The sequence below is a fragment of the Electrophorus electricus genome, chromosome 15 (assembly GCF_041902795.1).
Source record: "Electrophorus electricus isolate QZ-2024a chromosome 15, ASM4190279v1, whole genome shotgun sequence".
Taxonomy (NCBI): Eukaryota; Metazoa; Chordata; class Actinopteri; order Gymnotiformes; family Gymnotidae; genus Electrophorus; species Electrophorus electricus.
The window spans coordinates 2,317,835-2,343,767 of record NC_137511.1 but is presented as its reverse complement, the minus strand read 5'-3'; the positions used below and the strand labels follow the sequence as shown (position 1 = coordinate 2,343,767).

At 41.1% G+C, this 25,933-nt stretch overlaps 2 protein-coding genes and 1 long non-coding RNA gene across 15 annotated transcripts in view; 1 reads left to right on the top strand and 2 right to left on the bottom strand.

The window, feature by feature from the left end:
• Positions 1–5,997, bottom strand: part of dnah9 (dynein, axonemal, heavy chain 9) — a 71,868-nt gene extending 65,871 nt beyond the window's left edge. For 2 of the 5 annotated variants that reach the window (XM_026999642.3, XM_081697422.1), the window contains exons 1-11: positions 5,581–5,997; positions 4,779–4,975; positions 4,005–4,163; positions 2,996–3,126; positions 2,661–2,872; positions 2,176–2,409; positions 1,871–2,038; positions 1,677–1,793; positions 1,185–1,335; positions 963–1,077; positions 742–810 (exon numbers count right to left, since the gene is read on the bottom strand). In XM_026999642.3, the coding sequence (XP_026855443.3) occupies positions 742–810; positions 963–1,077; positions 1,185–1,335; positions 1,677–1,793; positions 1,871–2,038; positions 2,176–2,409; positions 2,661–2,872; positions 2,996–3,126; positions 4,005–4,163; positions 4,779–4,975; positions 5,581–5,937 (1,910 nt within the window). In that variant the 5' untranslated portion in view covers positions 5,938–5,997. Of the gene's footprint in view, positions 1–741; positions 811–962; positions 1,078–1,184; positions 1,336–1,676; positions 1,794–1,870; positions 2,039–2,175; positions 2,410–2,660; positions 2,873–2,995; positions 3,127–4,004; positions 4,181–4,778; positions 4,976–5,580 lie in introns of those variants that run through there. The other 3 variants (XM_081697420.1, XM_081697421.1, XM_081697423.1) reach the window with 3 other exon arrangements.
• Positions 5,998–18,833: 12,836 nt separating this feature from the next.
• LOC145651409 (uncharacterized) lies at positions 18,834–23,332 on the bottom strand. Its single transcript, XR_014117361.1, has 3 exons — positions 23,260–23,332; positions 20,850–21,064; positions 18,834–19,945 (listed from the first exon to the last, which is right to left on the bottom strand). It is a non-coding gene; the product is annotated as an uncharacterized LOC145651409 (long non-coding RNA).
• Positions 23,325–25,933, top strand: part of myocd (myocardin) — a 62,204-nt gene continuing 59,595 nt past the window's right edge. For all 9 annotated transcript variants that reach the window (XM_081698338.1, XM_035533723.2, XM_035533721.2 and 6 more), the window contains exon 1: positions 23,325–23,457. The gene's annotated coding sequence lies outside the window, so the exon portion shown is untranslated. The remainder of the gene's footprint in view (positions 23,458–25,933) is intronic.

The following is a 25,933-nucleotide window of genomic DNA, read 5'->3' as shown; positions in this document are numbered from 1 at the left end:
TCCTCTATGTCAAGAAGTAATAACTAGAGATGCCTGTAATAGCCATAACTAAATTACTTGTGCAACACTGATGATTACCACCATCTAACGAGAAAGCTGAATTTTTTTTACTAGTGAGAATATGGGACGGGGCTACTGGGTAATTTGCCATCTGGGTTTAAGCAGTGGGGAGATACTGGAAACCAATGTAAAAACACGGAAGCCCAACTCATGTGCATGAACAGCTATAGCTCAGTCCATCACAGCGATGTGCAAGTTAACAGCATGGCAGAAGTGGTGCACTGTAGGTCCTGGCATGGAAAAGCAGAGGGAGGCGCTTGAGAAAACCAGACCCCTGTGCAATAATCTACAAATGCTGGGTCTTCAAATGAGCCCATAAATCACATGAGAGACTGGATGTCTCTGTTCATCTCTGTTCAACCATTTTTTTGAGCGCGTTACACCTATACTCTATGGCTTACATTTATTAACCTTGTAGTAAACCAATGTTTATGGACTTTGTTTTAAGATGACACCTGTGTAGCAAACAAGAGCAGAAACAGTAATGGTTACAAAGATGTTTTGTGTGAATACCTAACTTACAGACAGGAGCAGGACAAAACGCACTCAGCAAGGGGCTCTAAGACACACGGTAATGAGGCAAACAGAGCATGTGATTGCACCATAGGTACTGCGATTATTTTAGAGGGGTTTTTTTGGACACACACACACACACACACACACACACACACACACACTTACTGCTTGAGCAGCTGCGTTATTTCGTTGAACTTCCGCGTGACATTTTTTCCAGCTGTTGATTCCATACATCTATTTGCATATAGAAGGGAAGAATAAAAAAATCACATCAGCAGCATGTACAATAACCCAAAATAACATCCATCTTTTCAAACCAAGCTGTTACAGCTGTTACACAAGCTGTTAAAAACAAACAAACAAACAAACGTCCCATAAGCACTCACAGATGGGGAATGTTTCTGAAGTTGCTGTAGGGAATCTGCATACGCTGCTGCAGCTGCTGGGCCCACTTCAGACCGCCTGCTACAGTGGGCATGTTCTTACTGACGGGGAAGTAGCCTGCAGACACAACATGGGGCTTGTTAAGACCATGCCGATACCCCATACTGACCTGCAGACAGGTCCCCTCGTGTTTCCCGTTGTTGGTCACATCAAGTTGGTCTCACCCAGCTCCTCCTCGGTCTGCACACGTTTTTTATAGAGTGCCATGCAGCAGTCAAGCTCCTTGTCAAACATGTTGATCAGGACAGGGTATTTTTTCTGAGCATCGGCATCTATCAGGGGACGCTCCAGCAAACTCCCAAACATGTCCAGCACCTGGAGAACAAAGACGCTCCAGAGACGTTGGCCGTTGTGACAGAAACAAAGCGAAAACGAATCCCAAAATTCCCTTCCATAGCTCATGACATGCTCTGCTAAGAATCCGCAATGCTTGTCATTTCAGCACAAGCCAGCAATTCAGGCTCCAATTGTTGACAATTTCCTTATGCAGACATACAAAATTCATAAGGGACAAGCAGAAAACAGGCAACATCTGTGTGTGATGTCCCATCATCTGTTTGACAATCATACAAAAGTAATTGATGTTGCTGTAAGGACAGACTTAGCCCTGTGTTTTATTAGTTACAGATGCTGCTGACAGGATTACTGTCACTCACCTTGAAGGCATACTCCAGGCCTGAAGCATCATCAAAGGCCTGGCAAAAAATTGCACCGAGGCACCGATCCATGTCTTCCACTTTACACTTAAACTCACCCATGTCTGCCTCAAACTCCTGGAAAATACCTCCGAGTCACTCCATGGGCACATATCGAAATGTCTGTACAGGTTTGCTGTACGTCTTCTACTTACCAAGTTGCACACGTCAAGGCAGTCGTAAGACTTCTCAGTGAGTGTTTTATATTGTTCCAGGAACTCTTCGTACAGCAACAGGACCTGCTGGCTGAGTGATCTCCCACGAACACCTCCAAATTCCACCTTCTCCAGTTTCATCAGATCAACCACAGTCAGTAAGAAGGCCTTGAGGTCAAAGGAATAGAACACATTATAATAACCATTATTTAACCAGTGTGTAAAAAAATGGTTTAGTTCTTAGATATCACACTGGAAGCACCCCGCCCTGGCCTTGTCCTGTCAATAAATATCACTCTACTCACTTCAATTATCTTTAGTCTTTCCACAAAGCGGTCCAGCCGTGCAAACACCATGCAAGGGGAGAAGCTCCATGGTTTAACCTCCAACCCCTTCCTTTGGTACTGACTCAGATTGTTCTTTCTGTCCTCAAAGGTTCTCTTGAAGTGTGTGAGCACATCCAGTGTCATCTGCACACGAGCGAGACTCTCCACTATGTCACCTTTCAGGATGTCTTCTGGGTTGAGATGGCTCTGCGCCTAACGGAACATTCAAGAAAGACACATTCACCAGTTCCGCAAGCTTATCTAACCTTTACCAAAGTTTTTTTACAAGTGCGTGACACTATATGCTTCTCATATAGAAGTGACTGTTTCAGACTATAGGAACAGTGTAGCGAAAAAGGCACACACAGCCAATGGCACAAAGGCCAGACGTTGCTGCAGTGCTTTAAAAATCACAGTTTACAGCTCACAGTTTTGGTCAAAAAGTGACCTAAGGCATACCATACCTGCTGAATGAAGAGGTTGCAGAACTCACATAGCAGCACAATCAGTCGGGCTGGTGTGTTGTAGAACTTGGAATTGGACCACACAAGGCACACCATGTGCATGAGAGGGGCAATCCGTCCTTTCACCTCACTGAACTCTATGTTCTCCAGATCTTCTGTAAGTCGCTGCAAAGGCTTCAAGAAGGTATTGATGTCCCTGGCCTCCTCGAGAGCTTTACAGGAGGAACGTGTGGTTGAAATGTCAATAGGGCTGACATATCAAGTGAGGGTAAATGCATTTAAAAAGCATTTTTGCTATTTGTAAATGAAGGATTTGCATATGATTTGACCCTTACCACACATGACATCCTGAAGCATGTTTCTAAATGCAGGATAATAACTGCTGTCCATTGTATCCAGAAGCTCTGCCATCCTGGCCACTTTAGGTGACTTAAATTGCTCATGTATACACTCAAGGTCAGCATATCTAGTAAACAATCAAAAATTAACAATGAGCAAAAAAGGTAAATTTTTATGTAGCTTTATATGTTTTGTTATGATAAAAAATTACAATGATATATTTTATACGTATGCCCCCATCCAATTACTTATCTCAAATATTACACAGATATATTTAATGTGAAGTAGAAAATATTATAATATTGTATAAATTGCACATTGTTTGCACAGTTATTAGGCAGCTGAGCATTTTGACCATATCATCATTTTTATGCATATTTTCCAACTCCAAGCTGTAGAAACTTGAATTCTTATTGGATTTAAGCATATCAAGTGATGTGTATTTGTGTAATGAGGGAGGGTCTGGCCTAAGGAGATCAATATCCTATATCAAGGTGTGCAGAATTATAAGGCAGCTTCTTTTCCTCTGGCAAAAATCACCAAAAATAAGATTGATCTTCTGGGCCCTTCTTAAATGGGAGATTTACGGTGAAAGAAAACAGTACAGCTCTCTGAACAGTGTCTGGGAGGCTGTGGTTGATACAGAGATGGGAACATTTCTGTTTTTCATTTAGTTGCATAATTCTGCACACTAATAGTTGCCCGATTATGCACACACAGATATTCTCCAAAACCTCACTTTTTTAAATATTCAGGTTTGAGGTTTATTAACACTTTGGAATGACTGAGAGCACTGTAGTTGTTCAATAATAAAATCAATCCTCAAAAGTACAACTTGCCTAATAATTGTGCACACAGTATACATGCTAGTCCTATACCATGGAGTTATTTTTAGTATTGTATGTGTGATTTTTATTGTTTTTTTACAGACTTATTGCATATGTATGCCAACTGCAGGGACCAAAAGGATCCTGGTTTTCAGTAATAGCAACACTCTTTATTGACCTGTTTTTCCAGAAGTTCAGCTCCATGTGTGGGGTGGGATTTATCCCTAGCAGGAGGGGCTCAGACGAGTCCCTCTTCAGAACCTCGTGAATCTGATGACTCCACTCAATCACCATCGATTCGATGACATGAATGACGCTCTTATCCAGCAGATCTTCTCTGCAGGATAGAAAAAACTGCTTGGACTATAAGGTAGCCTCAAACATTGGGACTTTTGGAGGTTTCACTTTGTTTTTCTTTGTAGATTTGGTTGGGAGAAGAGAGTTAAAGCATCTGGGGCTGAAAAAGGCCTTCAAGGCAGAAAGCTGTTGTTTTTAAACACAGCCATGGATTTAAATTCTGCTGTAGCTCTAGATACTGGGGCCTCGTTTCCAAGTTAAGGTTGCCATGGAAGTGGTGCAAGGACGAAACCACAGAGCAGAACAAGAGGAAACGTGCCTTCAAGACAGCTGTACAGGGCAAGCTCTTGAGGGAAGTTCTCCATGAACCTAAGTTGCTTTCTGTTATAATACACTGCGCTTTATATAAACTTATAAAGAAGGATGAGTGACCATAAAACCACCAAAGACCCTTCCAACCACAAAACAAATAGTTTACTAGTTTAGAATGACTATATAGTGAATAAATATAACTATCCTCAAAACTGTCAAATCTATCATAATTAATAGCAAACCCTATAAAAAAATATGCCATATTTGATAGCAAGGAACCTGCAATAATTAAGGCCAGTGACTTAAAAAACAAACACACAAAACCCCTGATGTTCTGGCCTACCTCTTTTCGCTCTCCAGGGCAGTTTGTTCTAATCTCTCTGATCCCGGGGGGAGAGGAAGCAGAGTCTTGCCCTTGACTTGTCCCGCCACCACAAACACGCTGTTCTTCAGGGCCTGCACGTGTCGCTTTACGTCCTGAGACACCACGTGCGGCCACTCGGAGTGGTTCCTCGCGTTCAGCAGCACCGGCGCTGCGACCTGCACGCGACATGACGAACTTCTGCGTTACGTCTAAGTGCCGGGAAGCTCTACTGCTGCTTCATGGCATGCGGCTTTAACATGTATTGATCTGAACAGATTCGCATTAAAGATGTCTGTCATTCCTTTACGACTAGACACAGCGCTAATTCAACACATCTCTAATTACAGTTTAAATAGAATGATAGACGTCACGTTTGCAGTTGATTTGAATTCAACATATCTATTGACTATATGCAATATACCTTTAAAATAAATAAAAATGTATCCAAAATGATATAATAACTAGTCGTAAAGCAAATTTTAGATATGCCGTCTTTGTTTCTGATTAGTTCTAAATAGAATTCAAGATATCTTACATTTGCTTGTTCAGAAAGTCTTAGAAACGTATCGGCACTAAATGTTTAAAAGTCTGAGACTTCAAATGATGAGTTGTGTATTAGTAGAGAAGTTCAGAGATGATCTGTGTATATTCGCAGTAAGCCAGTTTAACCCTGCTCCGATTAGCCCGTGTGTGTGTGTGTGTGTGTGTGTGTGTGTGTGTGTGTGTGTGTGTGTGTGTGTGTGTGAGGGTGTGTGTGTTTTCACACTTAAACCCAGACTACCTCTTCTACGAAAGCTGAGAACTGTTCCAGGGGCGAGGGGGACATGTCTCCGTAGAGCAGGTCTGTTTGCATTGTGTCCGAAGAAAGAGCCCCCTGGTTCCGTTTGATGAAGTAAACGGATTTGTTTTTTGAATACCCTGCAAATCCGAAAGTTGGTATCAACTGGCCGGCGGCATTTAGGGACACAACAAGGGTTGTGTTGTCAGATTTGTCCAGAAAGTCTTGGATAACTTGTTTCTGCTCCTCGACGGACAGACATTTGTGCCAGCGATCGGGTTTTAGCTTCATTGTCTTTAGGACATATTGCTCTATGAAATAAAATCTTTTATCAACCGCTGGCGAGTCCTCTTCTTCCATTGCTGTGTCTTTATCGCAGGTTTCACTGAACTTTCTCCAAACTTGTGGCTGCTCTGGTTACCATAGTAACCTGGTGTTTGCATTAATAGACCTGTTGCTCAGGGGACCGTGCAGCGTGTCCTAGGCCCCTGTTCCCTAGGTGGATCAGCACACCCACACCACTGCCTGGTTACTCTGTTAGACGCTTTGTTGAACCCTGGGCGTCTCTGTTAGTTTCGGCACGCGTTCGTATCCCAGAATCCCAGTTTAATGACACATTTAATGCAGCGGAATGTTCATTTGCATATACGTGCCTAAACCTGCACTGGTAAGTTAAAATTACTGAGCTCCTACTCATCTGCGCAAGCAAACTCTTCTAACAGGGTCTACTGCATGCCCTTTGCTATTGCATTTATCAAATGTTATTAATAAAGAGCAAAACTGTGTAGTACCTTCATGATGCCATGGGATGGCACTAGAGGTGTGAGACATGTGAAGGTCTTGTTCCCAAACACATGTACAGTATAAAAATGGAAACCTAGTTAAAATTAATTGCATAATTGCATGATAATATTACCTCCCCCCAGTTTTTGTACTCTGTATGCATTTGCCCCATATATTTTCCTATTGGCACATTTTTAAAATTAGGCTACATTTGCTATAAAATGCACGTTGTTTCACTGAACATTTATGACACTTGGCAAAAGACTACAAAACGTGTTCATATGGAATCATTGAAATCGGCAATAGCGACTACAAACTGAGTTAGCAGCATAACTGAGGACGCGCAGAGGTCCGACGGCTGTCCCGCAGCACGCGGGTGCTTTTCTGGCTGCGTTCATGTCTGTTGTTTTTTAATCCAAATGCGGTGTTGGGAAATAATGATCAGATATAGCAACACTGCCCAGTTAATTCTCAGATAATGCAATATCGACCAACATTGAAAGTGAAATAAAAAGGAGTTTTTTCCCTGTTTCAGTGTGTAACAATGTCAATAACTTTATTCAAGATATTATATACATTTCCTTTAGTCCTTAATACACATGAACTTTACTCCGTGTATCTAATAGCTAATTCCTCTGCCCACACCGCTGTGCATATTTTAGCAGGCAGAGGCTGCCCCCGCTGCCATCAAACCATAAGAGGGTCCAAACATCTGCTCCTCTGTTCTGCTGTTGGAGCTGTGCCCTGTGCTTTCAGTGGAAATCAGAAGAAAGAAGAAACGGTGAATTAACTTCTGAATTGAGGCAAACAAAAAATAAAGACATCTTTGTATTTTCCATTCTGCAAACATATCTCAAAGCAAGGAGCCAGACAATCTCAACCTGTAACGATGCATTGTGTGATATACATTTTTTTAATCTAATTTTTTTTGACTCCCCATCAGAAAAATGTTAGATGTTGCCCATTTCCATGTTGTTTTCATTAAGCATTTTTAAAGCTGTGGTTCTGCTTTACAATGTCTGTTTCTGGAGACGGCTGAGCACACTTTCGGAACACTTCCAAACTGCTGGTTCAGGCAGAAGGCGTGTTGATCTTTCTCCATGAAGATGTAGACCAAACACCGTGACTAATTCCAATAACCCTCAGCCCATTTCAAACAAATGAACAAATAACAATACAAGCTCGCTTCTTACCAAAATCCATTATTCTTAAATAAATATGTATGTCTGTTTTTCTTAATCTACTGTGTAGATTAAGTTAATCTATGTTTTACTTCAATAACAACATTTTTCATGTATGATATTATGAGGCATCACCAAACATTCGTTTACTATCTGTAATTAAAACCAGATCGGGATGTGTCCATATATTATTGTTTCTTAGTAGGCTCAGAGCTCCCTGGGGTACCATCGGTAGCCGTAGTAGATGATAAAGATCCCAGATCCCCTGTCAGCTCAGCAAGAGTGTGAATTTGGACCAGCGATCTTAGAAGAATTAGGCTATTATCTTAGTACAAATGGCAGCAGAAGAAAAACGGGACCATTTATCATTTATGACCAATAGAGGGCGCTAAAGCAGCGTCTGCGTGATGGACTGGTCGTGTGATAACAGATTGTCTTGGCTGGACATATATTCTTTAGAAACACACTTAGCCCTCTGGGAGCATTTCACATATACACAGCTCACCTTTATACGTCTCTTTCACTTCCAGACTATAATTTAGGGTATGTCTCATGTGACATCAAATGATTTGTCTGCCTGAAAATGAATTTTGAAGGCAACTTGTTTTGCACACTAGTAACTCTCCTTAAGTGTAACTAAAATGGCTGACCTCTGCTTCCACCAGACATGAATAAAATAATATGCCGTCTCACACATATCAAATGAACACAAGTCTAAGTGCATGTCGGAGTCAAGCTTCCTTCCAAGAAGGTCCTAATATAATTCCAGAGGATATGTTTAACCAGAAATGTGATACTTTAAACAGGTCATTAGGAAAACCAGAATATAAGGTATGAATTTAATTGTTGCAAACTGAAAACTTTCAATCATCTTCCCTAATTCTGCAAGGTAGTGTATATTATTTTTGAGATTTTGTTTCGGTATTAGATATTTGGTTTTACATTGTGTATTTGAACATTGCTGTGTGAGGTTAATGAGCTATTTCATGTGTGGAGATATACACTTAACTCTGCAAAAAGTGAAACCCATTGTGTTCTTTCTTTACAAACAGGAACGTCTCTTATTGTGGGGTTCCAGCCGTTCACTGGGATGTCAGCATGCGGGGCTGGAGGCACTGTCCCTCCATGGCAGACATCTCGGTCTCCTCGCCAGGCAACAGAAAAGTGGCCCCTGCTGAATGAGGCCTGTTGTAATGATTTTTCTTCCTACGTCCACGCCACAGCATGTCAGGGCTATTTCTGGCCTGGGCCCTGCCCATGGGGGCTTGACACGTTGTGGGGGCGGGGGAGGGGGGGGTGTGCAGGCCAGCATGAGAACGCTCGATAAATGCCTGGAGGAAGCCAGCTCTGTTTATCTGTGCCCAGGCATGGCTGTTCTGGCCGCTGAAATATGTAGCCATGCGAATGGTCGCAAATAGTGGCTCTGTGCTACGCTATCTTAACAGACTCCTTTCAAACACACATGCAGGGCCCTGGAACATTGGTGATTTCAAGCAATTCGGGCCATGACTGGACAATTTTCATACTTTCATGCTTTGGTGAATGGCCAAGACCAACAGGCTGGAGCAGGGCTCACTCTGAAACAGGATATTGGGTTAGTAACGGCCGTCTAGGGACCCTCACTATGACATAAATAACTGATTTACGTTACACATTCACTGATCTAATGGATGCCCCTGCTTCACACTCATAAAACCTTTCACTAATTGTAATTCTCATGTTCCTTGAATAGCCTTGGACATCCTTCCTTCACAGCGCACCCTAAAACAGTGTGATGAAAGCAAACGCTACAGTATAGAAAGTGATGGATTTATCATCAGTTTTAGACCATTTGACGAATTCTAATGAATGGCAATTTTTAAAGAAAGATTTGCATTAACCTACAACATCCTAACACCCCAAAAGAGCAGCCTTGAATGGCTGAATGAGATTGAGGTCACTGCTCCACCTGGGCCAGTCAAGTCTCAAACACTGCTCACTGATAACTTGGTTCGACTTGAGACATGATGTAACGGCTGACGATAGCACGCGAGGCCCTCGCATGCTGGACTGAGCTAGAGATGGCAAACAAGAGACATTAGCATCACAGCAGTGGGGTTAAACCCACTGGTACCTCCAGCTACAAAAAGAGCGCTGCTTCCAGTTCCCCCCCACCTTATGTCAGTGGCAGTGTGGTGAAGAAACTTTATTTGATTCTAAATGAGAGCCAGTCCCGTGTGAATGAATGCCCAGTGCTTTCCAGCTGGCAGTTATGAAATGTTTTACAAGATGTTGGCACTTACACTACAAGAAACTATTTTTCTTGGCAAAGTGACCCCCTCTACTTTCAACTGACGCCCATCTCCAAAATTTTAATCAATTTCATTTCCTTCAATAGGTTGTGCTTGAGGCCAGTAAGGCTAAAGTGTGCCGTTAGTGTCTGTAATGTCTATAAAGACAACCCTTTTACAGAGAGGTTTAGCAGAATGTGGTCAGCATTATTGCACCATCTAAACCATCCAGACATTTAACTCAAATGATTTGTTTATGAGAAGGGAAAAAAAAACTTTTCATTGAGACGAATATAAATGTTCAAAGTTATGCAGATAAAATATAGTTATTCCAGTTGAAAAAAAATGGCTGAGTGTGTCAGTCTTGAAAGAAAGTTGGAAATGCATAAATGAATGCCACCAAAAACAATACATGATCTACCCTGGTGAGTATCACACTGCAAAATGTCTTGATTGGGAATGCTTTGTTTTGAGGGTCCTTTACAGGAGCCCTCAGTCCTCCGCAATCCTTGCTTCAACAAGGGGCCCATTGGGTTTCAACTTGCTATTACACCTTACCTGTAATAGATGAGAGTAACTGGCATGTGCATTACCTAACCCATGGAGTAGACTTGCTGTAAAGGGCCTGATGTTCTTTCTCCCCTAACTCCCTCAAACAGGCATGTAATCAGGGCCAATTAGAGCTCAATTAAAGGGGGGAATTTGATGATGAGGTCACCGTGAAGAATGTTCCTGGACCCATCCCAGTTTGAGGTTTTATAAATCAATTCTGGATCTATAACAAAGATCTATGGTTGGACCGGGTGCAAGGCTGAGAAGCTTTCCACGGTGCGTCTCCAGAGGTAATATAAGGACCGGCTAGAGGTGAAACAGTGCTGTGCATGTGTAGCGTTGTGTAAGGTAGGGAATTGGTTTGAAAGGTGGCCAAAAACAGCAGTAGCCAATTGAATGTAATAGATATTGAATATTTAAACGACAAACTGCAAAAATGGACATAGTTCTGATTCTGTATTTTCACATTGGTCATTTTATTGATTGCCTGATGTGTGTGTTGTGTTCTAATGGCAACAATTTAAATATTTGATTATTTATTTACTTTTCAAAGAGTGCCTTTCACTGTACACATCTTATTGGGTGTAAGAGAACAATGAGGCACAGTCTGTTACACTGGATGCTTACTGCATCCTTGCTTTAAATGAAGAAAAAAATGACAATTTTCCCCCAACTGTAGCCTCACAGACTATAGGAGCAGAATTCCTTCCTTATAGAGGACATCCTTGCTATCATTAATTATAAGACAAAGGCATTCTTATACCTTACCATTTGCCAAAATTGAGGATTTTGGCTCTTGAAATGACTAATTGTTAGTCTTACGTCTTGATAATAGTAATTAATAATGTTTTTTCTTCCTTAACAACAAAAAATGTGTGTCAAAATAAAGGCTAGAATTGTTTTAAAAATTGCTTTTAAAGGGTTATATTTATATCACTTTTCAATTTCATCAGACAGAGTATACACCATGGCCCCCAGGCACAGTGTGACAGTGCTGCACCATGGTACTGGGGAATCGCGCGATGGTGGGATACCAACTGTTCCAAGCTGGTCCGTGTCCTTTCCCCTCCAGTTTCTCAGTAACTTGGGTAAAGTAAATTTGGGGCGAGTGTATATGCCTGCAGAAGTATACTGTTTATTTAAAGCCCCCTGGCTCGGAGTTATGGCTCTTAATGATTACTCAGATGCCCTGTCGAGGGCCTATTGTGGGCGCTAGTGCCTCCAAACATGCTCGCTCTTGTTTATTTGAATTTTCCATTTTATATTGCCACGTGTCATTCGCCTGTTTACAGTTTATACTGGATGATTGATCATTTCCTTCACCCTCTCTCCTGCTGAGGGCACGGCCGGTGCACAGGCACTCACTGGCGGTGTTGCTGTGAAGGAATACAGGCGAGAGACACCGAGAGCGTCAGCGAGGACTTCCCTTATTTTTGAGCAGAGTCTCCATCGTCTGACATTTTCACACCCAAGTTAATGGAATGAACTGACCGAACAGGTTATATATGTTGAACTGAATTAATGACTTTGCTTTATCTTCAGAGACACCTGCACATTCTGGAGTCCATGTGACATACACGGCATCGTGGGTGAGAGTGCCCGTTAACTGTCATTGAAGTCAGAACACCCATAAAACTAAATTTAAGCACTCCTTTAAAGATTACACAAATGAAAGGGTCTAAAATACCAGCTGAGTAATTCTCATTTCTCATGTTCTCATAGGCAATAAGAAAACAATTATAAATGATCTTATCTTAGATCAGCCGTCTGGTCATATGTCAGACCGGCACTGCTACGCTCTCTTCGGGTTGCTGAGATAAATGTTAATGATGGATACTTTAGGTAAAATCAAGTTCAAATCAGGAATAAGGATGGCAGAAATTGGATAAAGTTTGCGACATTCAGCTGAGCTACCATAACTTGTCTCAGTGTCAACACAGCGATTGAGCCACTGACCTGAAATAGGTCTGGCACAGTCCTTCAAAGTTTGATCAAAACAACAACAAAAAAAAATCTTAGCAGTTATTGTCTTAGTAGTTATTTCAGTTAAATGTCCTGTTTTGCAAATTTTTGCAAAACCTCTCCAAGGTTTATCCTCCTCCTCTTTTCCCGTTATCATTTAATCACCTTCAAGGGTATTTCATACACAGGGCAAATAAAACCACACAATACAGTGTTCTGTTCTCCTGGGATTACTGCTTGATGATAAGATCAGAAACAGCTCTCACCAAATTTATTACACTGCATTCCTCCAAATGGTGAGTTAAAAGACAAACTGAAGAATGTAAACATCTTAAAAAAAGGTTTTAAAAAATCAAGCCTTGGCAAGATTCCGGGTCATCAAGCCGAGTGTTTTTTTGGAATGCTCTTTATTATGGCTCTGTGTTGTCTACACTGACTACGAGAGTACAGTAGTTAAGACCCTCGAACAGTTTGAAGACAAATCACAAATATTCTTTAGTAAGCATCCCAGCGCAGGCTGTGTAAAGTCGTCCCTCTAGATTTAGAACAATAGCTCAGTGTTTGTGTTGGCATGTCATGGATACACTTCATATTCTGTTGACACATTAAAGTCACAACTGTGTGATGTTTATACATCCCAGAGAAGGCCAAAAGGAAAGAATCTCCCCTTTTTTTCGGCACTGTTTGACAGGAGACTTTTAAAACACATGGTCCCCTGCGCTGGAGATCGCACAAACCCGCGCCTGCACATTCAGTCATATTGTACTTCGTAATGGGATTGTTATTTGTTCTTGTAAAGCAACGGTGCTTCTGAGATTTGTGTTTGGCATTTCTTCACATTTATTATCACAAAGGATTGCACTTGGATGTATAGAGAGCATCCAGTATCTATTATTCAAATCTCTGGCTCTTTTGTAACTCTGTAAACAGTATTCATTTAACCTGTGACTGTACAAATGCAAGGGGAACATTGTCATAATAATAGATAGGATGTACATAATCACACCTCTCTCTTTGTACAGGACAGCGGTTTATACTGAGGCTTTAATAGAAGCAGTCAGTGAAAATCCATACAGTTGAATGTTATTTTGTATTGGCTCAGCAAGTAATGATTTACAGATGATAGGCTTAGCTGGATCTACTGAACAAGCAAGATAGCATCAGTTCTTCCTGGAGTGTAAGAAGTATTCAAATCTAAATCTAATCAATTTATTATTAAATATTTAAAGCAAAGTGTGATTCATATTTTTGACAATTGATTTCCCATGAACTTCAAGTTCATAGACTCATGTTAATACATCGTTCGTGCGTGCGTGCGTGCGCGCGTGCGTGCGCGTGTGTGGTCCTTGTAGTTCTTTTTACACTGAATTCACAGCTGTTTAAAGATGTCTCTCTCAGGCATGTTTTTAAAGTGATATTTACAATAAGTACCATATAACTTCTTCATAAATAAGGCTCTTATAACACATAACATGCACAGTCTTGTACAGGTGTATGAATGTTGAATATCTGGCCCCAGAATCGTCCCTCTTCAGTGTCCAGCAGCTGTCTGCCATCACGCAGGGGCTCCACTTTCCTTGGTACGGGTTTTCCACAGGCCTAACGTTTACTATACATCACAATATGTGAATGTAATCGGGTCGGCAGTAGACAACTAAAAGCAATTTCGTAGATCATGTCTGCTAATGCCATACATGTAGATGTAAATGGGTACAAAAAAAAGAAAAGAAAATATAGCTAACCTAGCTAACTAGATATCCCGCGTTGCCTAGCTAACAACTGTGCATGTGGTCGAAAGAAATATAAATACATAAAATCAATAACACCCCTTACTTTTTATAACATTGAAACCTTTATAATCTTGAAAATATACCTTGAAATGGGTTCCGTTCAACTGCTGACGTTTGCAGTTTAGCTAACCTACGTAGCTAGGTAACGTTAGCTAGATTAACTAGCACTTTCCTTTTCTCAGGTTGCAGGGTTAAAGTATTTTGAAACGTAACGGGATGAACGTTGAGGAATGTAACAGAGTAAAAGTACATTTTTGATCTCGCAAATATACTGAGTAATTAAGTATTAAGTACACTCTTTTAAAACAACTCTTAAAAGTACAATTTGTTTAAAAAGTTACTTAAGTAAATGTAAAGCAACAAATGTATAACGCGTTACTACCCGCCGCGGTTTATAGCTCATGTCTGTTCACATCCACTACACATACAGTGTTTTTAGCAAAGTTGCCATTATTCTCTTCTGTCCACAATGTCCCAAGACCTAAAGACATTCAATCTGTCTGCCCAGCCCACACAATTGTTCCTCTTGCATGAGTAAATTTTTCTTCATAATCCCATTGAACATATTACCGTAACATGAATTCGCCATTGTTAGCACAATGGTACCAAGAAGCATCTATAATACAGGAAATGTACTATACTAACGTTATTTCTGCAGTAGGGTCCAATGGAGTGTTTGGGACCCATGAATCAACCCTTAAAGGGTCAGGAATTATATTGGAATGATGGAATAATGTTGGAGAACACATTAAACACAGCACGAGAGCTCATTCATTGATGTTCCTCTGTGCCATATTTCTGCTATTCATCGTTCAGGTAGAGGAAGACCGGGGCAAGTAGGCAATTTGTTCTTGTCTGCATTCACATCAGAAATGGCGAGTGCAATCTCACCATCTGCGTGTAGTTAATGGGCTTTTTCATTCCGTACGACAGCACCATGAAAGCCTCCCGCCTCCTGCCTCCCATCCCGGAGAAAGATGGACTTGCGATATCTTAAGGAGCGCATTACACAGGCACACTAGCATGCTCCACCATGCTAGCAGCCTGGAAGGTCGAGTCACACCTCGCTTGTCTCCTGAAAACACGGCGCTCCAGAAAACGCAGCTCAGCTGGTCGAGAAAATGTGAAGAGCTGATGGATTTACATGGGTGACGCCAGCATTCAGTCATCATATCCATGGCTGATAAAAATGGAATGTTCCATTTAATGTTTAATAATTTGTGTTTTGAGGTTCTGAAATGTCTAGCTTATCTAGAGCCACATTAAGACTTCACTGGAAGTGTTATCATCAACCAGAATAATTTTGTCATTTCCCACATCTGCTTATCTAGGAGCCTGTCTTATTGGATCCAAAGACATATATATGATCAGAAAATGGTCTAAAATGTTGTTTAAAAATAAACAAAGGACTCCAGGCTTTATTTCTCCTTATACAGACAGGAATCACTCTCTTGCTCACTCTTGTAGTTTTAATAGCTGTACAAGTTTGAGATATTTTGGTAGGACTATCAGAAAACACAGTAAGGCCCCATTTCTCTCCCTTCTGATTGTGGTCTATATTAGTGGGAGTGTGTTTTCAGTTTGCTGCTCTAGTGAGCGCAGGGATGTGCGACTTCCGAGCAGACCACTTTGGCATCAGATGACATGGAGTTCAGTCGAAACAGCTAAAACTTACATCATGACTGGTGCAGAGTCCAAATATAGTGCAGAGCGGACAGCTCTAAGTTTAGTATGTGATGTCATCATTAGCATGTTTTACAGCAGGCCAGGGTTTCTTTTTTTCAACATGGATTACGGAAGAAATGGTGAATAATAACATTCCCAAAAATGCAGAGTGAATGTACATTTCAAATATACAGGGTGGTCTGCACGTTTTTCTCAGTTCTCACTGATTTCACTGCTTAACCTCTATATACAATTACATTACGTCTGCACTATATATATATATATATATATATATATATATATATATATATATATATATATATATATATATATATATATATATATATGCGCCATGTGAGTATCATACGTGAGCATACATGAGCATGTGTTACAGGTTAATGTACGTTGCTCCTGTTCCCTGGAAATCAGAACTCCCTCAAACATGGAAGAAGTTACAGACTGAAAAGACTTCTCTGAAAGCACAGCAATTAAATTGCCTTCAATACTTTCAGGAGTAGTTATGCCAAGCAATCTGTCACAACCTTACAATCTGATGTCTGTTAATGACCTTTCAGCACACGAGTAGAAATCCATCATTGTAAATTGAAACAGCTGTAATAGGTGGGTTTGCTATTCTTCTTTTAATCTTTTAAACTATTCAAATTAGTTCATTTAGACCTATCAGATATAGCCTATCCTAATTAGGAGACTATAATATTTATATATCAATCAGAATCTATGTCAGTTTTGGCCTTACACATGAGCTTTCTCAAACTAATACAAACTTTGTTTAGGGGCACTAATGACAAAATTTCTGACATGTTCAAAGAGAATGAATGGAAATCATTAAGGAAAAAAAAACATGCCTTATCCTTGTCCTAAGATAAAAATAAAAGCAAACAGAAGTAAATAAATAAAGCCCAGTGCTTGCAAAGCTGAGGTAGTTGTCTCCCTTCACGTATCATCCTGTTTAATAAAGTGCTGGCAGTAAAGAGTAGTTCCAGCTCGGGGAGTGGGGAGGAGAGAAGTCTGCGCTCCCTCACATGCCTCACTGACTTGGTACTGCAGCAGACTGCTTAGGGTGAATCTCCTCTTCACCTCCTCTTTGAAACATGTGCAGTGAGTACTGAACCTCCTTACCTGTGCTCCTTACCTCTGGTGGCCTGGCAATGCAATGCTTTTTTAGCGGGGGGGGGGGGGGGGGGTTGTAGCATTTATGCCTTTCTGTTCATTCTGGAAATGAGAAAGTATTTCTCAGTGCATTTGGTGAGTTCCTAAATCGCCAGGCCTTCTTGTGAAGTGCCCCGGGACTGTTTCCAGATCAGTTCTTGCAGCAGCAGAGTAGATTGATGACATGGGGGCATGCACTGATATGGCTGTTTTCCAGACAGATCGAGAGCCTTAATTTGACTGCAGATGATAACAGTGTGGCAAGATTAAAAAAAAAAAAAAAAAGTCTTGTTTTGAGAAAATCAGAAATTGGTGCTTTGGTTTTGTTGGAGTTGGTAGAAGATTAAGAGTCATTTCCATTTTAATTTTAATTATAAGCAATGTGCAAAAATGTGACTACTTAGCAGACAGGCACAGTGGAGAAGAGGAACGGTACAGAAAAATTATGGCTGTAATAAATTATTGGAAAGAAGCTAAGCATATCTTGCAGTGAACAGTGATACTTCAATAAAATGTTTCTTCACACACTCTGCTCCAAAATGGTAATTAAATGATACTGAAGTGTGTGACAGTGACACATCTGGTGTAAATGTTTCCTGGAAAAGCACAGACTTTGGGGATTTTTGCTGTGTGATGTAAATGAATATTCAGAGCATGATTATTAGTCAAAAGTATAACTCACATGCACTGAGCTCTTGACAGTGGCGAGCAGGCCAGTGCCTGAGATCCATCAGCTTGGTAACAAGAAGATTGGTTGTTTATAGAAGTTGAGATGTTCAGAAAGAACATATCTACAGGGCTGGTCCCAGGAGCCAGACCCGATTAGAAACAAATGGTGGAAATTCGTTTCAGCCGAGCCACACATCTCTTTATGTAGCTTGGCAAATTGCGGTAGTTGGTGGCTTATTTCTTCCTTGGGTCTCACCCCCAGGGCCCTGACAGTGAAGAGTCGTCTCTCCTTTAAGGCCTAGTCTAGCAAACTTGTTAAAAACTTGTTGGGCTCTGTCTGTTTTTGATTACGTTCTCTTTCAAGTGTTTGATGCTTGTCCTGTTGCCTTCTAGAGACATTACATCATAAAGGGGGGCGGTGGTTAAGGCACAAGAACAAAAGAATCTCATTTTCTTCCGATTCCCTCTTTGCTCTCCAAGTCAGGGCTGAAATGCAGGATTTTGGTCCAAACAAAATAAGATACATCTTTGGGGTTGATCTTTTTAAAAAAAAACTGAAATTATTTCTTAAAAGACTGTATGCAGTTATATAATAAATTATACATAATGTATAGAAAAAGCTGTATATATGTGGGCACAGTTTAGCATTGGATTTCTGTTTATAGTCTACCTATTACTACTAAACTTCTAGATAGAGATTTTAATGTTGAGTGCACTACAAGGAGAGAATTTTCCCATTTCCAGGTATACTTGATTAGTCATCTAGTTAATTTAGTTTATCGTTATGGCTCTTGAACACTTCACAGAACATTATTGTAGATAATGTAATCACTGTAAACTCATCGATGTCAGTTTGATGGAAGTCACATTTCATCGGTTTCTTTCCTCTTTTGTAATACTGTTTGCAGAGATTATTATGACTCCACGTCAATATTTCGCAGTAGAGTAAATAATCAACCAAAGACTTCATTAATGTGCTATTTCATTACATAGCTGACCCAGGTAAAACAGGATCAGGTTTCTACCTAATAACTGGCGTTTCACATACCAAATGGAAAGGCAAAATACACACTTAATTAATCATATTGTACTGGCCTAAACTTAGAAAATAAATATGAGAAGGCCATGGGGTCACAGGCACTGCACTAGGAAGATCTGAGATTATAAGGAAGAAGATGAAGCAGACGAGGAAGACCACCATTACTGTTCTCTTATAGCCATTTTATTCATTACACCACTGTTTCCCCAAAGTATAGCAGCTAATTCTATGTAACATCAGTTTATTCCATATTGCAAATCTCTCCAAAAATAGATATTATCTGATACTGTAACAGTAATATTATGAAATGCTTTATAATTGTTATATTGCTTTAACAATTTAGGTATGCTGTACATAGGGCTATTAGTTAAAAAGATGCTGAATATAAACCTGGGACTATATGTAAAGATTTGTACTGAAAAGTCATGATGTCCAACATCACAGTGAAGGTGGCACCCTTAAAGAGAGGAGTAGGGGAAAAACGCTCGAATAATACCATTCTTCAGAGTTCATTTAGTTTAGCTATTCATATCAGGCTGCAGTGGTGCTGCTCTGCTGTCTGGACACCTGGATTTGAATTCAGCTCACACAGTCTGTAAGCTCTCTTGACGAAACCCTTTGTGGGCAGGCAGCTGTCTTCAGGCAGCGCTGTAGAGGCAATTCTAGGCAGCGTATACATTTTGTCACCGTTTAATCTCATTCATTCACTCAAATGATGCTTTCGGTACACAAATTATTGAGGGTGTCTTTTTTGCTGTTGGTGGTGGTGGTGAACAACCTAATGACAATCCGCTTTGGAGGACTCGATGAAACGGTCACGTGAAACAGATCCCTGCTGGCACAAGAGGTTGCAACAGTAGGAGGATTGTTGACATGAATAAATCAGATATGAAGAATAAACCCATGTGTTCCACATGTAGTCTCACACAGCAGGGTAGGAAGGATCCAAACATCTGGCAGTACCACCAGTAGGTTCACCTGGAGCACAACAGGTGACCTTCTGCAAGTAGCGTTAATTCCTCCAAATCTACCATTAATCTACTCTCAGTCCACTAGGGGTTATACAAGAAAACATGAAAATAGAACGATAATTAGGTGTACTTAAGCTTTCATATACAAGTGGAGCAGATCTGGATTTTCTGTCTGTTTATCTCAACAGTTACAGTCAGACAGATATTTTGGCAGTCAGGAAAGGCTTGGTGGAGGAGAATGGGAACGTCCACACCCAGCGCAAATGTTACAAGCTCATATCCTAAAAGGCAAATCCTCAGTCTGCTCGTCACAGTCCTGTGTGAGGAAGTGCATTGTCAGTCTGTGTTCAGAATTTGAACAAGCCATACATCATATTCCCTTAAAGTCCCACTACCTGTGCCAGCTCAGCTATAAAGGCATACTTGAGATGAGCCTGTAGCTCTTTTCCCTGAACTACGACACCTGTACAGAGGAATTGTATATGTCATCTTTTGGATTGGTGGAATTTATCAGAGGGTTGATTTTCTGTAACAATGCCTCTTTTCCACCATTGTTTTAGCCTGGTGATGGTGTTAGTTTTAGCTTTAGTAACATCACTATGCAAGTATGCAGCGCACTGTCATCTATCAAAGAACACCTGTAAAAGTACACACTGACACAGTACACCTGACACAGTACACCTGTAAAAGTACACACTGACACAATGCACAATGTCACAGTACACACTGACACAATGCACAATGTCACAGTACACACTGACACAATGCACAATGTCACAGTACACACTGACACAGTACACCTGTCACAGTACACACTGACACAGTACACAATGTCACAGTACACACTGACACAGTACACCTGTCACAGTACACACTGACACAGTACACACTGACACAGTACACCTGTCACAGTACACACTGACACAGTACACACTGACACAGTACACACTGACACAGTACACCTGTCACAGTACACACTGACACAATGCACAGTCACAGTAGATACTGACAAAGTACATACTGACAAATTACACCTGTCACAGTACACACCGTTATAGTACACACTGACAAATTACACCTGTCACAGTACACACTGTCACATACCACAACCATTTGCTAGTACGTTCTCTTTTAGAAGCTTTGGATCCTTGATTGCTAATATACATATAACATATATCTTGAAATTAAATAATGTTTGTGCATCTGTTTATAGGACATACCTGGTTTTGAAAAAGCTGCCTAAATCCAGCAAGGAGACACAGCTGGCCATGTTGAAAATAACATGGCTGCACTGTGTATGGACATCTGTCAGTCTTAAAGCTAAGATGATGAGTCAGAACAGATTGAGTCGAAAAACAAATTTTGCTTCATCCCCAAAGTACAAAAAACAAAGCATTCCACCTCTCACATGCACAGCATCCTGGAGTGCATGACACTGGTCCAAAAGAAACAAGCAGCAGAATTAGGTTCTGGGCTATTTTGGTTTTCTGCAGCACTTATTTTTAGAAAAAAAGTGACACACACCACAGCATTGAATTGCAGAATGATAAGGTCACACCATGTGTTTCACCAACCGTTTTCTTTTCCCGTTAGTCTGTTATTCGTGCAAGATATGCGATGTTAGTTGTGTTTTTCATTCTATATTCATATGTTTAATTGCCTAAGTCACCTTAAAAAACAGATGTGAGTCTTAAAGGACATTAAAAGCACTGTTTGTTCCCTCATTAAATGGTTTTGTGTAGTCCCAGGATGGTCACTAGCAGTGATGTACACGTTGTTTACCCTCTCATACCGAGCTTGGAAAAAGTATTTATACCCCTTGAACTTTACCACATTTTTTCATGTTACACCTACAAACCTAACTGTATTTTATTGAGATTTTATGTGATAACCGAACACAAAGTAGCAGGTAATTGTCAAGTGAAAAGAAAATGATAAATGGTTTTCAAATTTTCAATAAATAAAAATCTGGAAAGTGTGGTGTGCATTTGTATTCAGCCTCCTGTACTCTGATACCCCTAAATAACATCCAGTGTGACCAATTGCCTTCAAAGGTTACCAAATTAGCAAATAGAGTCCACCTGTGTGTAATTTATTTTCAGTATAACTACAGCTGATTTGTGAAGCCCTCAGAGGTTTGTTAGAGAACATTAGTGATTAAAAAGCATCATGAAAACAAAGGAACACACCAAACAGGTCAGGGATAAAGTTGTGGAGAAATGTAAAGGAGGGTTAGGCTATAAAAAAATATCCCAAGCTAGGAACATCTCATGGAGCACTGTTCAATCCATCATCCAAAATGGAATGAGTATTGCACAACTGCAAACCTACCAAGACATGGCCGTCCACCTAAACTGACAGCCCAGGCAAAGAGAGCACTACTTAGAGAAGCAGCCAAGAGGCCCATGGTCACTCTGGAGGAGCTGCAGAGATCCACAGCTCAGGTGGGACAATCTGTCCTCAGGACCACTATTAGCCATGTACTCCACAAATCTGGCCTTTATAGAAGAGTACCAAGAAGAAACCCATTTGTAAAAGCAAGCCATAAGAAGTCTCGTTTGCAGTTTGCCACAAGCCATGTAGGGGACACAGCAAACATCTGGAAGAAGGTGCTCTGGTCAGATGAGACCAAAGTTGAACTTTTTGGCCTAAATGCAAAATGCTATGTGTGGCGGAAAACTAACACTGAACATCACCCTGAACACACTATCCCCACCTTTAAACGTGGTGGTAGCATCATTCTGTGGGGATGCTTTTCTTCAGCAGGGACATGGAAGCTGGTCAGAGCTGATGGGAAGATGGATGGAGATAAATACAGGATCCTGGAGGAAAACCTGTTAGAGGCTGCAAAAGACTTGAGAGAGGGGCAGACAACGACCCCAAACATACAGCCAGAGCTACAATGGAATGATTTAGATCAAAGCACATTCATTAGAATGGCTTACCCAAAGTCCAGACCTAAATCCCATTGAGAATCTGTGGCAAGACTTGAAAATTGCTGTTCACAGACGCTCTCCATCCAATCTGACCGAGCTTGAGCCATTTTGCGAAGAAGAATGGGCAAAACTTTCAGCCTGTAGATGTGCAAAGCTGGTAGAGACATACCCCAAAAGACTTGCAGCTGTAACTGCAGCGAAAGGTGGTCCCACAAACTATTGAGTCAGGGGGGCTGAATACAAATACATGCCACACTTTCCAGATTTTTATTTATTAAAAAATGTGAAAACCATGTATCATTTTCTTTTCACTTCACAATTATTTGCTAATTGGTGTTCATTTATCACATAAAATCCCAATAAACTACATTTAAGTTTGTAGGTGTAACATGACAAAATGGGGAAAAGTTCAAGGGGTATAAATACTTTTTCAAGGCCCTGTGTGTAATATATCAGAAGGATGAAAGGGTATTGTCTATTACTGTGTTCTTCTCTTGAAAATAGAGAACTTCTCAAACTAATAATGTGTAGTCCACGAACCTCACTGCCCAGATTAGGTCACTGAAGATCACTTAAAATACACAGTAACTTAAAAATACAAAGCAAAAATGCATAGGTTCCAATATATAAGGAGCATTTACTATAAATCTATAAGTTCACTTACTAAAGGTATGGTAATTTTCTGCAGTCTTACCTTATTGCTGTGGCATGGTTCATTAAAGGAAGTGTCACACAAGACATGCTCACCCAGCACAGGCAAAAGGCAGCGACACTTACTGAGCTCTGTCAGTTTGGCTACTGCCCTGCCTGCCATCAATGACTATTGCCTGTTGCTCTGCGTCGTGTGGTCTGTTGACGTGGCCCAGGAGCCTCAATGCAGTCTGGAGCTGAAGTAAGTGTTCTTGGTGTTTGAAACACTGAAATTCATCTCTCCATTTCCTTTTTCTGTATAATATAGGAAGGAAGTGGCTTACTGTGCATCGGTGTTCTCTGACGGGCAGATAAACTAGTCGTTTATTCGTGATTAATGATCTAGGTGTAACAGGCTGAGCAGCTTGAAAGGACTTTAAAGTTCTACGCAAGAAGTGTTTTAGCTTGTTGGTTACAAATGAAAACATGTTAGATGGGCTAACAGTGGAGGGACTACAGACAGAATGTTATTGACTGGGAACACAGTCTACTATGTCACCCTGTGAATTGTCTAGGAGTGAAATAAATACATAAGGCTACAAATGATCATGTCCTGAAATACATTACGAAGCCAGGCCTCCATCAGGGCATTAAATTAAAACAAGTGAATCCAATTTCAGCTAATCAGGAGCAGCTGCCAGAGCTGCAAATGTACAACGCAGAGGCCAGACAGAAACACAGGGAGGCCCTCTGTGTGTGCACAGCTGTATACCAGCGCTGTACAACGGGTGGGTTATCGCTCTCGTAATCTCAGCCACGGGCTTGCATGATCATACAAATACACAGTTCTGTTTGAAGGACATGCCTCACTGGCTATGCTTGTGTCTGCACTGATTCACAACCAGCGAGTGATGGACTGGTGAATGAGGGGATACTTTTTGTAAGCGAGAGAACAGTGCAAATGTGGTGGCTTAATGCCGCTGTCTCCCAAAACTGCTCTTATCTCCTTGTTTATTTATATATAGCCAATAATTTCATTTGCAACACCATTAACAGTGCATTTTCACTGGATAAACAAACCATTTCAAAACATTTGGATTCAATTATCGGGGAGATATAAAAAGCTCCGCAAAGCCATTAATAAACACGACTGTTTCAAGAAACATAAAAAAGCCTGCTGAAAGATAGCGTTTTGATGTGGTTTTCTGGTGTGTCTGATATTATAAACAATTTTGTGTTATTATATGTGGATTTATGCTCACAACCGTAAAGCTCTCTTCTTTGTTGCCTATCAGATATTTTTGCAAAATGTTCATCCAGTAAATGACTCCCCATGGACAGTGAAATATCATCAACTTTACAGTTAACATAGCAAACAAAACGTTAGTGAGGAGTGAACCTCATCCATACAGCTCTCTGTATGGAATCATGTATTATCTACCCAACCACAGATTTTAACAATCTTAGTCATTACTTGATTCCAATTCAGGGGCAAAGGAGATCAATATCCAGACCTAGAACATGTACAGCCACTCTGATGGCCGTGCGTTAACAAGGAGAGGAGTGTGAACAGAGGCAATGGTGTGTCCGCGGACAGGAATACCGTGAAACTGTCAACAATCACTTCATGTTCGGGGGGTTGGGAATGAGTCATATTGCAAGAATAAGCCCATGCCTAAATATAAACCCACGAGACCCCTTTGAAACGTCCGCGTGTGAAACGGCAACCCTGTGGAATGCAAGTGTCACCCCGACTCTGACCGTAGGAGCAGCGGATCGGGACGCGTGTGAGATGCAGGCTATGTGGCGCGAGCTTGTTTGTTTCTCTGTCTCTCCCTCGGGAGTCTCCAGTGGCCTCGCTGGTCCTGCTTTTGAGTTACTGCCCATGAATTCCTGTGAGTTGAAGTAACAATACTGCCCTCCCCCACCATCCAAGCCCACTCAGAATCAGACAGAGACTGAGAACTGCCTGGTCCGGGCCAAGCTTTGCCATTAAGTAAGGAAAGGTTTTTACACGGGAGCTATTTTAAAACAGGGACTCACCTTGGCTTCACAGAAAAGCTCTGCTTGCCTGCACGGATGGAAGTGGGCTGAACCTTTTACGGGTCATTTAGACGGACTGCGTGGATGTCTCAGTTGTGTCTCATGCCTGTTAAGAAGGCCATCAGCCTGCATGCAAGCACAGTTAATATTCAGAAAGTGGGCAGGTCAAGCAGTTGGTCCCTGTTACCCCTGTTACATAAAGCTGTCATTCCAGCATGCAAGCATTTCCAACTTTAGTTTGCACATCGGCTGTCTGTATGAAGAGGTTAGACCTCTCCTACATGCCAGTTTCATTTGATTGTTTAGGCATTCGTACAAAGCTCTTGGTAACCACTTTGACAGTGATGAAGTGAATGCCATTTTACCACTTCCTTCTGTATACTGTTAAAAGCAGCACTGATGTTTCCTTTTTATCATTCTTGCTGAAAACACTAACACACACAAGCACACACACACGCATGCATATGGGCTGATGAGCCAGGAGCTGAGCTAAGATAAGACAACAGACAGTCCATTCTCCACAATTCCGATTCAGACCCGCCTGCTTGGGTTTATTTTACCCCCTGAAGCCTCAGAGTTGTCAGTGGTTAATCGGCCATGCACATTCAGAAAGGTCCCATACACCATGGGGAATGGAGTAATGAAATATTGACCCGTGTGGCCTCTGTGTAATAAAGGTGAAGTATGTGCCTCGT